This window comes from Gossypium raimondii, chromosome 8 (genome assembly GCF_025698545.1).
Source record: "Gossypium raimondii isolate GPD5lz chromosome 8, ASM2569854v1, whole genome shotgun sequence".
Taxonomy (NCBI): domain Eukaryota; kingdom Viridiplantae; phylum Streptophyta; class Magnoliopsida; order Malvales; family Malvaceae; genus Gossypium; species Gossypium raimondii.
This window is the reverse complement of record NC_068572.1, coordinates 59,749,934-59,762,954: the sequence shown is the minus strand read 5'-3', so window position 1 is coordinate 59,762,954 and position 13,021 is coordinate 59,749,934. Positions and strand designations below refer to the sequence as shown.

The following is a 13,021-nucleotide window of genomic DNA, read 5'->3' as shown; positions in this document are numbered from 1 at the left end:
TAGTAGTATTATATATTATTATAAATTTTATTTTATATATTATAAATTACATAATATATAAAAGGTAACATAATATAAAATAGTAGAAACTTAAAAACAGGTCCGATCGAACCTTAAATGTTCAAGCTCGAGTTCAAATTATATTTTAAATGAATTTAATTTTTTATCTAAATTCATTTTTTAAACCTAATATCTTTATCTAACACCTCTCAAAATTTAAACGACCGTTCGATTTTGGACAAGCTAACTCGAAAGTACTTGTTACAAGTTAAGTGGATTTACTTTTTCCACTCTAGGGTAGTTTAAGGTGATTCCCAGATTCAACTATCAACCCAGCAGAGTGAGAATTTATTGAGCCTGAAAAGTTAGTAGGATAGTATTGTTGTCTCGTTTCCTTCCTTTGAATCCTCCTGCTATTGAACAAGACTATTTGTTTAGAAGAAAAAAAGAGGTTAGGCAATAGCCACTGTCAGCTTCAACTTGGTAGCCCCTCTCCTAGCATAGGATCACCTCCAGCATGCACAACTCTTGAAACAAAGTTAGGCCAAAACTGGTAATGATGATTTAGCGTGGGTTTGGATGTGCGATTGGGTGCGTTTAGTTTACTTTTTGTCTCACGCTACAGTATATAATCTCACCGCCACCGCTATTTTTACACTAACCGCAGGTAAACTCACCGCCCATCCAAACCCACCCTTAGTCAGGCCGGTTCAAAAATCTGTTTAAAAATTAAAAGAACTTTAGCAAAATATAGATAAAAGATGGATTTTGGTACAAAAATAAGGCCCATTTAAAAACGGGTCAGACATAAAGTAAGGCTTTTTTGACTCGGGCCTGAGCTTGACTTAGCAAAAAAACAAAAAATTGTTATTTTTTTACTGTTTTGTTACTATTTTCTTATTGTTTTCTTACTGTTTTGTTACCATTTTATTATTATGTTACTACTATTGTTACTAATTTAGAGTCATTTGCTTGTTAAGATATATATCTTAATGTTATTTAAATATAAATAAGTCAAAAAGTACCCCAAGCATTCCTTCAGACTTTTACTGATACAAGTCTATTTCTATCCATACATCTTGTGAGTTGTATCGATACAAGTTTGTTTGCAATGCTTCCAATGATTAGAAACTATCTTCAATGACTATAAAAGGTCACAAAATTTTCCTTTGTTATATATACACATCAAGAATACTTCAAGATATAAGAGATGAACATCCAAACATAGAAATCAAGAGAAAAGCATTCAGTTCTTTATTTTCTTCATTTTCTCTTGTACATACTCATTTAGAATTTATTTTAATATATTTTCTAACTCTCAAATCTTTGCGTTTAGAGCTTCAATTTGCAAACACACACCTATAGAGGTTTATTATTAATTTACTCATCTTCTCTTTCTTTAAAGAGCATATTTAAGGTTTTTGAGGTATAAAACCTTAAGTAGATTGTAAATGATTTCTAATGAGCCAAAAAGCTAGAGAGTTTTAGTTAAGTCATAAAAACTAGGGAAATTTCTATCTTAGCCTTGTGAAAAAAATTGGGATTGTAAAACTTATACATTTTCTTTGAAAGGTGATAATCAAGTATAGTAAATTGGAAAATCCTTGATTGAGGTATATCAAGGTAGTGAATGTAGGCAATTGAGGCCGAACCATTATAAATCGAATTATCCAAACTTTTCATCCCTTTCCTTGTCATTTAAAAAAGTTTGTAGAAAATTTTAAAATATCAATACATCCGCTCTTGATATTTTCAAGCCTAATAATTAGTATTAGAGCTAGTTCTCCATTGAAGGTTTCACCATTGAGAGAGACGATCGAGGTAAAAATATCAAGTTTAAAAGATGACATTTGAGTCAAGGTCAACAACTTTGCAAAAATGTCATTTCTTCATGTATCCTCTACTCCTAAATAAGAAAGCCACTCCAATTGAAAAATAAGGATGGAATTTTTTGTCCAAACATTTTATTATGGTGCAAATGACAAGACAAATGCTCAATCCAACTACAAGGCCATGCACACACACTCTTTTGTGCTATGAGTAATAGAAATTTTCAACAAAATTTCCTTATGTGGATATGGGATAGACCAGGAAAATCTGTGTAGTTAAGAAGGAAGAAAAGGAGATTAAGAAGACCTGTGAGAAAGAAAACTAAACTAGTGGCAAGCAAATCAAAGATGAACAATCAAGTGAAAGTCACCCATCAAATTCAAAGGTGATATGTTTCATGGCTCTTGAAGAGCAAGAGGTATCTTTTAATTCACATTATTTAAATTCATAATCTTTTGATAAACTACAAAATGCATTCAGTGAATTAATATTGAAATTTGAGGCAATGAATTTCAAATACAAGAAAATGATTTCAAAATTCAAAGTTGAAAATAATTTTCTCTTGAAAACAAAAATTGATTTGGAAAGCCCAAATGAAAAATTGAAAATAAATTTTGAGGTTTCCAGAAAAAAAGTTTCATTGTTTTCAAAAGAATTTTGAGTTAGAAAATGAAATTTGATAGCTTGAAGAAAGAAAAAGCATTTATTTTAAACTCATCAAAATGGCAAAATGTGAAATTGTCATTTCTTTGACCATACATTACATACTTGTCCAATAAATAATAATAATTCAATATAAAATTAAAAAAGTATAAGTTCTTAAGGTTCAAGGACCCAAAACAATTTGAGTACCAAAAGTTATCTGTTGTGGTAATGTTGAAGCCAAAATATTTAGATGCTCTTAGTCTTGGCTCACAAAAATGAAGAATGGGAAAACCAATACTTCATTGAAAAAAATGATTAAATTAGTTCCCTATTGATGTTTTGTTAATGGAATTTATGAATATTATTGATATCATATCCATTGATTTTAATATGATCATGCTTGAAATTTTTCTTAAGATGCCTGTTAGAACATGTTATATTCATGTGCATATCTTAGAAAAAGCATGCAAAGCTTAATAATTTTGTTGTTATATATATGTGCAAAGTAAATTTGTAATATCCAAAAAAAAGGGTAAATCTCCAGACAATTGAATCTCACTTGAAATCATTTGAAAGGATTAAATATTTACTCAACACGTATGTTTTTTTTTATACAATATAAGTTCAAACTCAAACACACACATTACACTACCACATAGACAAACCTACAAATTGAACCTTGGTCTCGGATATAAATGAACTCATTTTAGCCAATGAGCCTACTATTCAAGTTTTACTCAACATATATGTAATCGGATCATTTCTAAAAATGTACCGAAAATAAGTATTTCAAGAAAAATAAACCCGAATAACTAGTAATAGCGGGCAAGTGAGGGCCATACGAAAAGATCCTTCTTCCTAGAATTCATCTACGGGTAAAACAGGTGCAAAAGACAACATATTTGTAAGATGATAAGTATAGTCGAGAAACATCATACATATGTATTTGGATAACCATTTCCAATGCATTTATGTTATTGGTACATGTAGTAACACCAAAAATAACCCCTTTCAACAACAAACCATTTCTCTTTGAATTAAAAAGCTTTTCTTGACCGCATCATAGATCATCATCAACCTCTGCAAAAACCATATCAAACAGTAGAACTCAAAAACTGATGATAGCTTCTCTTAACATTGCGTTCATTGCAGATTAAAAATGGCAATAAATATCAAAATGTTAAAACAAAGAGCATTTCCTTGTTACCTACTGATTCGGGATAGTACTATGTTTGTAACGACTACATTAAAATGGGTGAAAAGTTCAAAAATTTATCTCACGCATATGATTTGTGGGACGTCACCTGATCTGGCCATTTGATGAAAGAAGGCCCATTTGCTCGGTAAGATGGTTCATATGATGAATTCCATCCCATCCGTTCTCTTGCCTCACCGGTGCTTGCTGTTGTTCCAGGTTTGCACCATTTTCAAGTGAGCTTGAACTAATTTCATCGGTGTCCCCGGTTAGAGGGCTTGTTGCAAGAAACTTCTCCCAAAAAACGTCATTAATTGCTGGAAGTTCAGGAGATCCATTGAGTAAGATGTCCATATCATGATCGGCAGAAAAATTATCAGTTTCTACGGGCATTGTACCATCCAAAACGTCTAACAGTGGATCAAGATACTCCGCATTGCCTCTCTCAGATCCTGCCAAACTTCTGTCAGTAAGTCCAACTGTGCTATCAGGCATAGTTCCTTGCATTTGAGAAACATTTGGAATAACTCCATGTTTCTGAGACTTATGCTCATTTATCCGAGAAATTTGATCCACATTAGTATGCTCGGATGTTAAATGAGCGGCAGCTGACAGACAAGTGTCAGGAAAACCTGATTCCGCTTGCAGATAAGATTGCGCAGAAGCTGGTTGGACTTCTGAAAGTGTCACACCTGAAATCCGACTGGACGAGCTCCTGCTGTCCGGTGCATTGGAAGGAGGAACACCATCAATCAAGAATGAACCCGAATTATTTATCGAAGGGTCCAAACTAGGTGATGTATTCATCTTCATTATCTGGTGCAGCATCGCCTTCGCTGCCTCATTCAGTGAAGGCTGGAACTTTACAATCTGCCCTTTAGCAGATACGGCACCATTTTCACCAGCTAAATTTTCTTCATCCTGCCTGGGGAGTCTCCTCTTCTTGTTTGCTCCAGTAATGCGCCTGTTGCTTTCATTTTGCTGCTGTACAAGCTGGCCTAAGAAACTCGGACTTTGCATAGCCTTGGCAAGAAAAGACATCATTTGCTGCTGCCTCTGCTCCATCACCTGTACACGCTGGCCAACAGTTTGCAACTGGTTATCCGTTGTTTGCTGCTGCTGCCTCAACCTAACAAGTTCCTGCATGAGAACATTCTTGTCCCTCTTAAGTCTTTCAACCTCCTCTTCAATACCAAACTTCCCGACCTCAATGCAAGCTCCAACAGATGAGTTCTGAACTTGAGGTTGCTGATTACTCTGGACATTAGGAGGTTTCCGCCTGCTGATAGTTTTCAATAGATGTTTCTGACCTCGTAGGAACCCCTCATTAGCGAATTCCCAGCGGTCAGGGTCAACTTTTCTAAAACCCTAAAGGAAAAAAGTTATGATAATCAACTACACAATTTATTCTATATATTTACCGAACTGAATTTAGCAAACCCCGCATATGAGTAAAGTAGGATTGAAGTTTAATATCTAATTGAATCAGATATCATCTGTCTTGGTAGAACCCGAATGCCTGACCACAATCAATTAGTAATTACATGCATATACTTAAACCTGCAGATAACAAACACAATTACAGTTCGATGAGTTCTTCAGCTCAAGAAAAAGAAAATAGGTCGGGGAACTTCAATATCTAAAGTCGTTCCTCTCAATGAATAACATTTCAAATTACAATCCACAGCAGCAGCCTACAAATTCTACTCTCACCATCAGACCTTTATTCACTTGTTGGTCAAAAAGATTTTCTTTAAAAATCTGAACAAAATTTAGGTTATGAAGCACTTCATCTTGACTTTCTCTTTACGCAAACACATGTAGTTAGATCACATGACGAGCAAAATAAGAATCGAGACTGACTCAAAAATGTCACAGATTGTAAAATACATCTGCAGAGTTTATATAGGATTTTAGATGAAAATATTAATAATGGCATTCAGGATTTGTTTTATAAACATGAAGCTGGTACAAATAACACACATGAATGCTAAACTAGACATTTCAGCTGATACAGAAGCAAAAAGGGAGGAAAGCGAAGGACGGCAATAAGAATTTAAGTGAAACATCCAAGATAATGTTTCTCGAAAAAGAAACGAGGCAAGATGCCAGTATCTGAAAATTGCACAGAGGATTGCATACTGAATCTCTAAATGAAAAGTCTGTCACTAAATCAAAGCATGCTACATGGATTCATTAACCCAAACAATAACAAAACATCCAAAGGAGCATCAGCAGATCTCATTGGCAGCAAATCTCTTTTCAAAATCCTCAAATTTGGCCAGACAAATTGAGATCGTTAGCTCCTTCAATCCTTTCGGCTGAAAAGATTTGAGCCGGACCCCAAATCATATACACAAACATTCAGTTCTTCGTTTTTATATATCTCAATTCTTTTCAATCAATCATTTGCTCGCCATTGATGATCAGATATAATACCGCGAACTACAACCATTAAAGAGCTACTCACTTATTGTAAATAGATCCAAGTTTATTGTCACTCAACAGAATAACCAGCATATTAGAGCGGGAATTCGTACTAATTTCAGCAAAACCAATATCACCATTCAATAAAATCCATAAAACAACAATACTATAAATTCATGATCCAACATCCATATGGGTTCTTTTAATTTTATTTTTTTTTAAAAGCAAAACAAACTAGACCCAGAACATCGAAGAAAACCAAATAACAAATTTGCGTCAAAATTCCAAGCAGGACTATATAACCTAAAGCTAACGCCCAAATACTATCGAAATGTATAAAAATCGCGATATTTATTTAAAAACAAATAAGAAGAAAAAGGAAATGAATTAAAAGGAAAAAAAGAAATACCCACATATGTATTGAGCTGCCTGACAAAGCTGGAGAAGTTATTGTGCTTAAAATACTTGGGCAAAAGATCCCTTGCAAACTCCGGCACTTTCCAGACAACAAAACTGTTATTACCGCTACTCCACGACACGACGGAGTCGGTCGATGGGTCATTCACCACATCGTAGGTTTTGCTGAGAAACGGCGGCACGGTGTTGCCGTTGGCAGCGGCCGCCGCGTTCGCCGCTGATATTGAATCATGAAGAGAATCCATTGCGGGATTTTAGTGATAAGAAAAAACAAGAAAAAGGGTTTTCGAAGAAAATAAATATGGATTTTAAGATCAGCGAGTGAGCGAATTTGCCATGGGAAGAGCTAAGATTTGAAAGAGTAAAAGCTAAGGAAGGGTTTTAGGCTTTTATGGTGCTTTTTATAGATTTGATTATTTGCATGAAGAAATGAAATGCAATTAAAAAAAATAAAGAAAAAAAGACCGACTTAACACGTAACTATTTGTAAAACCATATATATAAAATATAAAATATAAAATATAAAATATAAAATTAATTACAACTTTTGTTGGTAGGTCTTTATTTAAAATTTTAATTGTCCAAATACTTGAGATTTTATATTTTTTAATAATTAAATAAAATATATATTAGAAATTCAATCAATCTTAAATATAATTAAAATAAAATATATATTTATAAATGGTTAATTCCAACTCATGTTAGTCCCACCATATTATTTTTAAAAATATTTATTTAATTAATTTAATATTTAATAATTTTATATATTTTTTATTTATTATAATTTTATATATAATCATTTTTAATTTTTTAATGTTTAAATTATATTAGTATTATATATTATTATAGATTTAATTTTAATTTTTATGTGTTATAAATTATATTATATATAAAAAATAATATAAAACATTATAAACTTTAAATTTTGGGTCAAGCTGGGCTGAGTTTGGGCCTTGAATGTTCAAGATCGAGCCCGATCTATATTTTAAACATGCCTACTTTTTTTGTTCAAGCTTATTTTTCGAATTTGATATTTTTCTCCAAACCCGACCATGAATAAGTCTAATTGTGGATGAAATAATATAGAATATTAAAATATTATTATTTTTCTATATCGATAATTTATAATCTATCTATAATCTATAAAAACAAGAAATATTATTTGAATATGATTCGAAATTGCCTCTTCTTTATTTGAAAACATTGACTAAAATTCAAGTAGTGATGTTCAACGAAACTGTGAGAAAATTCAAATATGTTTTTCGCAAGGAAAAACTTATACCGTTACAAATGATGTAGTTAAAATAAAACTTATGGTGAGATTAATAGTGTTTATAATAAATATGAATTGTCTTTGATTTCTTATACCATTATATTTGAATGTGGACACTCATTTGTTCATATACATTTGAATTCGGACACCCATTTGTTCAAGTTTATTCTTGTTGTAACCATTAGATTGGCTATTAATGTTATGTCAATATAAACTAACGAGCTTAATGCAGAGATATCAACTTAGAGTAACGAAAAGTACCAACTAAATTAAAAAAAAAAGAAGGACCAATTAGATACTTTAAACAAGTTGAGAAGGTTAAAATAATATTAACCCAATAATAAAAAATAGCTGGGGAAATGTTTTCACAGAAATGTAATAAATAATTTTATATTTTTCCGAAAATAGCCTTATCTTCCACATTGAGTTTTGTTTAGCTTAAGAATCAGATTAAGAATCTATTCATCTACTTTGATTACTACACTTCTAATTAATCAACAATCATCAATTTATTCCAAAAAAGAAAACACAAATCATCGCCAATAAGACAAAAGCCGTGTCTGGTCTCAAGTCGTATGTTTCTCTGCCGTTTCCTTTTCCCCCCTTCACTGATCAACAAATAAAACCTTTCTTTTAAACCCTTTGATTTCTCACGATCCCCTTCTAATTTGATCTTTGTTTTAGCTTGAGATTCTCCAGGTATGGTAGCTTTCCCCTTTTTTCCACAAAATTTTCAATAGTTTTGTTTGTAATTTTGCTATTCTGCATTTAAGGTCTTTGTTCTTTGGATTCTTTCTTTCTTTCTTTCTTTTTTTTGCCGATTTGGGTTCATTTCCAACTTGGTTTTCAATAATTTATCCTTTGGTTTATTGGTTTTGTTAGTTTTTTAGTGTATTTAGAATTCTGGGTTTTGCTTCATTTAAATGAAGCTTTCTTTATTGATATTCAATTATTCAAATGGATAGTAGAATTCTGGGTTTATTTTAGGTGAAAGAGGTGAAAGAAAGCTGGGTTTAAATGTTAAACCTTGTTATTGGTTTCTTTGTTTTCTTATGGAAATAGGTAAAAGAAAGTGAATCTTAGTATATTTTTGAAGCTTTATTTTAGGTGTAGTTTGTTCTTTGCTACTTGCTGTTGGTTTATTAATTTGTTTATAAAAGAAAATGCAGGTGATAAAGAAGTGAAATCATTGATGTTGTTTTTAAAAGAAAACAACCTTTTTTAATTTTTAATTCTTCAAAAATATGATTTGGTACGGTTAAAATAAAGAACAGAATACCAAAAGTAATAATGTTGTAATTGGAAAGCTGTTACATAGTTTTATTTGAAGTTTTCTAATGATGTAAAGAAGGGTATAATAGCTATAAAATGAAGGGACCTTTTGTTTCCCGGTCATGTCCACGAGTTGCGGTTTTGTGTGTTTTCATCTTGGTGTCAGGTTTATACGACATTAGAAGGAACTAATAGAATGTGGAATTTTGTGTTGGTTTTCATTCAGGTGCTGCATGGAGATTGTGGCTGATGCTGCATAAATGGAAGCAGGAATTCCTTTACAACTTCAAATCTATCACATATTTTTTGGGGATTAATGATACGTCCTTGATGGTGAACCCAAGAATCCAACATCGTCCTACCATCTGCTATAGGCCTATAAAGCCATCTGATTTAGAGACCTTAGAACGAATCCACAGTGACGTATTTCCTATCAGGTAAGAAGTGTATCGGTTTTTCTATCGAGGTTCTTCGGTAAAGAGTATTTCTTGTTCTTGCATCTTCAAGGAAGGGTATTGTTCTCTTCAGGTATGAGTCTGAGTTTTTCCAAAGTGTCGTGAATGGATGTGATGTTGTGTCATGGGCAGCTGTTGATCGCAGTCGACCTGATGGTCAAAGTGATGAGCTTATCGGATTTGTTACCGCAAGAATCATCTTGGCAAAGGATAGTGAGGTGTGTTATCTATGTACCTATGTGTATATAATGCATTAATGATCTTTGCTTGGTGGTTGGATTATTACTTAAGCAGGGTTTAAAATGTTTGAATAAGTAGTAACCATTTGGTATAATAATTAATCGTTGTCATTCAACATGTAGGTTCTGTTTTCAGGTCTTAAATATTTTCTTCAGTTTTTGTTTATAATGAAGTATTTGAATGGTTCATGCAATTCATTTTGACTAACATATACCATGCAGATAGCGGATTTGCTCAGGTATGACTCATCAAGGGTTGATCAAACATTAGTGTATATTCTGACACTCGGAGTTGTAGATGCATACAGAAATCTCGGTATAGGTAGGAGCATTTTCATCTAATAACGGTTCTTCTTCATCATTTCCTTTTCCATTTTTCTTTTTAAATGAAATCTTCAGCCTATGACCAAAGTTTGCTTGGTATTTGATCAACAGCTACAGCACTTATACGAGAAGTTATTAAATATGCTTCGAGCATCCCAGTGTGCCGTGCAGTTTACTTGCATGTGATTTCTTATAATAATCCAGCCATTCATTTATACACAAAGATGTCGTTCAATTGCATACGGAGGTTGCATGGATTTTACTTGATCAATGGTCAGCATTATGATTCATATTTGTTCGTTTATTATGTAAATGGTGGACGTTCTCCTTGCTCACCATTGTAAGTCTCAACTCTCAAATATACCTTTTAAATTACATGTTACTATGTAAAAATATAAGCTTTTTACCCTTACTTTCTCATCTTTCATTATAACTATTATTATGGGGAGTACATAGCTATTTAGAGGGCAGAACAGGACATAAACCAGAGAAAATGGATCGTTACAACTTGAGCAGGCAAATATTTAGGGCCATGCTCGACTTTCTGTAATACTTGGGTCATACACAGATTCAACTCGACTAACAGATTGTTGGGAAGTGCAGTGAAAATAGGTTCCCACTAGGCTTCCAAAACAAAGCTTAACAAGCATATGGCTTGTGCGGTACGGTGGATGATTTTCGCACCAATACCGTTATTAAAGTTCCAATTATCATTGCATCCTTTAGGAGTAACAAATATGATTCAGTCTGTACGGTATTGCCAGGACTGAATGTGTTATCTTAATCTATGAATTTCGAACCAGACAGCTATTCTTTGTTCTTTGCATTCTATTAGGCTGCACCCAAAGGTTGTTTATGACTCCGATCATAACATAGCATACCCTATTATAGTTTTCACGATCAGTAAAAACTAAAAATATAACTTTTAAGACCATAAATGTTTTTTTTTTAAGAAATATGAAAGCAATAGTTTAGAGGAAGTCATTCTATTGATTTTCAACCTTTCTTTCCTTCGAACTTACTGTGGTCTAAGTGGAATATGGTTGTGGCATTTTTATGGGGTTCTTATGTTGGAAATAGTACTATGCTTAAAGATTAAATGACTGCCATGGTTGAGACTGCATGTTTTTTATTTTAAATAATCTTGTAATAATGAAACCTTAAACTCGAACCTTTTAGTTTACATTTTATTCATGAGGTCCGGTTCAAATTACACTCGTAGTCTGTTTTATTACCAAATAGTTTGATTGCAAGTTCGAGACAATTGCTAGAAGAAAGAATAGTTTATGAGAATTTTCCAGCAGGTAATGAAGCCATTGAACTAGCATTGTACTTTTCATGTCCTTTGAAAGTTGAAGGTGTTCAAGAATTGGTTATCTTTTGTCCACTAGGTTTCAATCCGACGTATTGCCTTTTGTGTCCCGAACACCATCTGGCTCTGCAAAGGTTTTTTAGTGAAATAACTGATTTAAAACTGTATTCTGCAGAGAGCTGGTCACAGTTATTGTTCGTTGCATGAAGACCGGTCTCAAGTCCATGGCTGCTAAGCTGATGATGGCGAAAGTGAAATGGCCTAAAGGTAACGAAACCCGGGGTCCTGTATTAACTCCAAATAAGAGAATGACTCATATCGAGTGTTCCGGGTTAGAGTATGTTTAATAAGTGTTGTAGTTGTGGTTCGAGACATTAAAAAAATAGCAGAGTTGATTCCACCATCCAAAGAACAAAAGAATATTCAATGACTGATCTATAATGTCCCCCTGTGCCCCTTCATCTGTTAATGTTTCCTGAAGAAATAAAAAGAAATGGAGAAAATTGTTTGTTTATATTTTTACTATTTGTTGTGTGTTGATTTTATTGTCTGCAAAAAAAAAATGGTCAAAGTATCTAGTAGGCCTTACTTCTCAGGATCACTTCAAAATTGTCCCTGTTGTTAGGGATCAGTTCAGATTAGTCCATGTAGTGTAAAAGGTGCCAACTTAGTCCCTTTAGACTTTGCACTTCTGTTAGCTGAGATGTTAAATAATAATTCGAAAAAAGTTGGGAATATGCACTAGTTATGAGTCTCATATTATTAAATGAGTATTAAATGAGTTGAATAAATTGAAGATTAAATTATAACATGATTTGTGATTACTATTTGATTTAATAGTTTTTCCTACATTAGGGAGAAAGAAATAATAGTTGGATAAAATAAATTATTCGGAATGAATTATGATTAGTTAGATTTTGTAGAAAGTAATTTGAATTAAAATTTAAGAAAATAATTAACTTTATTACAACTTAACTCTCAGATGCATTTATTGACTTGATGAGAATAAGTGTCACAATATTTTCTCTTTGTAAAATTATAACTTTAATAGTAAATAATACTAAAATATTTTTTACAATAAATTTTATTTAAAACATTTCGATATATAGCACCAATCAAAACATTATTATTAACAGACTTAAACTTGATATATCTATTTTAACCTTAATGTTGCTTATGAAATAAAAAAGTATATTGCCAATGTATTAAATACGCTTAAAATGTTAAGAATCAAACAATATTATTTTTGTTACAATGATAACTTGAACCCAAATTATTCTGGAGAAGGTGAACACCGACAATAGGCCACAACTTAAAATTCTCAAACAATATTGTTAAAATACAAATTATTGAAATTTAAAAATATTATTAGTAACCATTTACATAATTTAATAATTTCAGCCTTTTCAACATAAAACTTTAAACTTTAATCTCCTAAAATTTTATAATTTTTATCGGCCTCCTAAATAAAATTTTCGACTTCGCTCTACTTACCCATACATAATTTACACTTATGAATTGAACTTAATATCTCAAAATTATCAAGTATCAAATTTATTATTATATCAAGCCCTCAATGATATATAAATAAATTATTAACCTATCAAAATTCATTTATATATAAATTGCAAA

The 13,021-nt window shown here is 32.2% G+C and overlaps 2 protein-coding genes across 2 annotated transcripts; one reads left to right on the top strand and one right to left on the bottom strand.

The window, feature by feature from the left end:
- Positions 1 to 3,294: 3,294 nt before the first annotated feature.
- Positions 3,295 to 6,931, bottom strand: LOC105792678 (heat stress transcription factor A-1e). Its single transcript, XM_012621366.2, has 3 exons — positions 6,511 to 6,931; positions 3,780 to 5,038; positions 3,295 to 3,555 (listed from the first exon to the last, which is right to left on the bottom strand). The coding sequence occupies exons 1-3, from the start codon at positions 6,757 to 6,759 to the stop codon at positions 3,549 to 3,551; spliced, it is 1,515 nt and encodes a 504-aa protein (XP_012476820.1). The 5' UTR covers positions 6,760 to 6,931; the 3' UTR covers positions 3,295 to 3,548.
- A 1,307-nt stretch (positions 6,932 to 8,238) lies between these two features.
- On the top strand, positions 8,239 to 11,903 carry LOC105792676 (histone acetyltransferase MCC1). The gene is made up of 6 exons (XM_012621364.2): positions 8,239 to 8,486; positions 9,286 to 9,496; positions 9,588 to 9,732; positions 9,976 to 10,075; positions 10,189 to 10,417; positions 11,565 to 11,903. Exons 2-6 carry the CDS (start codon positions 9,309 to 9,311, stop codon positions 11,734 to 11,736), a joined length of 834 nt encoding a protein of 277 aa, XP_012476818.1. The 5' UTR covers positions 8,239 to 8,486; positions 9,286 to 9,308; the 3' UTR covers positions 11,737 to 11,903.
- Positions 11,904 to 13,021: the final 1,118 nt, after the last annotated feature.

Bases quoted from the DNA above. Each gene is read 5' to 3' on its own strand.
- LOC105792678 (XM_012621366.2), bottom strand. From the start codon at position 6,759: ATGGATTCTCTTCATGATTCAATATCAGCGGCGAACGCGGCGGCCGCT. The intron at 5,039-6,510 runs GTGGGTATTTCT...TTTTTCCTTTAG, and splicing joins TCAGGCAGCTCAATACATAT to GGTTTTAGAAAAGTTGACCC.
- LOC105792676 (XM_012621364.2), top strand. From the start codon at position 9,309: ATGCTGCATAAATGGAAGCAGGAATTCCTTTACAACTTCAAATCTATC. The intron at 9,497-9,587 runs GTAAGAAGTGTA...TGTTCTCTTCAG, and splicing joins AGTGACGTATTTCCTATCAG to GTATGAGTCTGAGTTTTTCC. The intron at 10,076-10,188 runs GTAGGAGCATTT...TTTGATCAACAG, and splicing joins ATACAGAAATCTCGGTATAG to CTACAGCACTTATACGAGAA.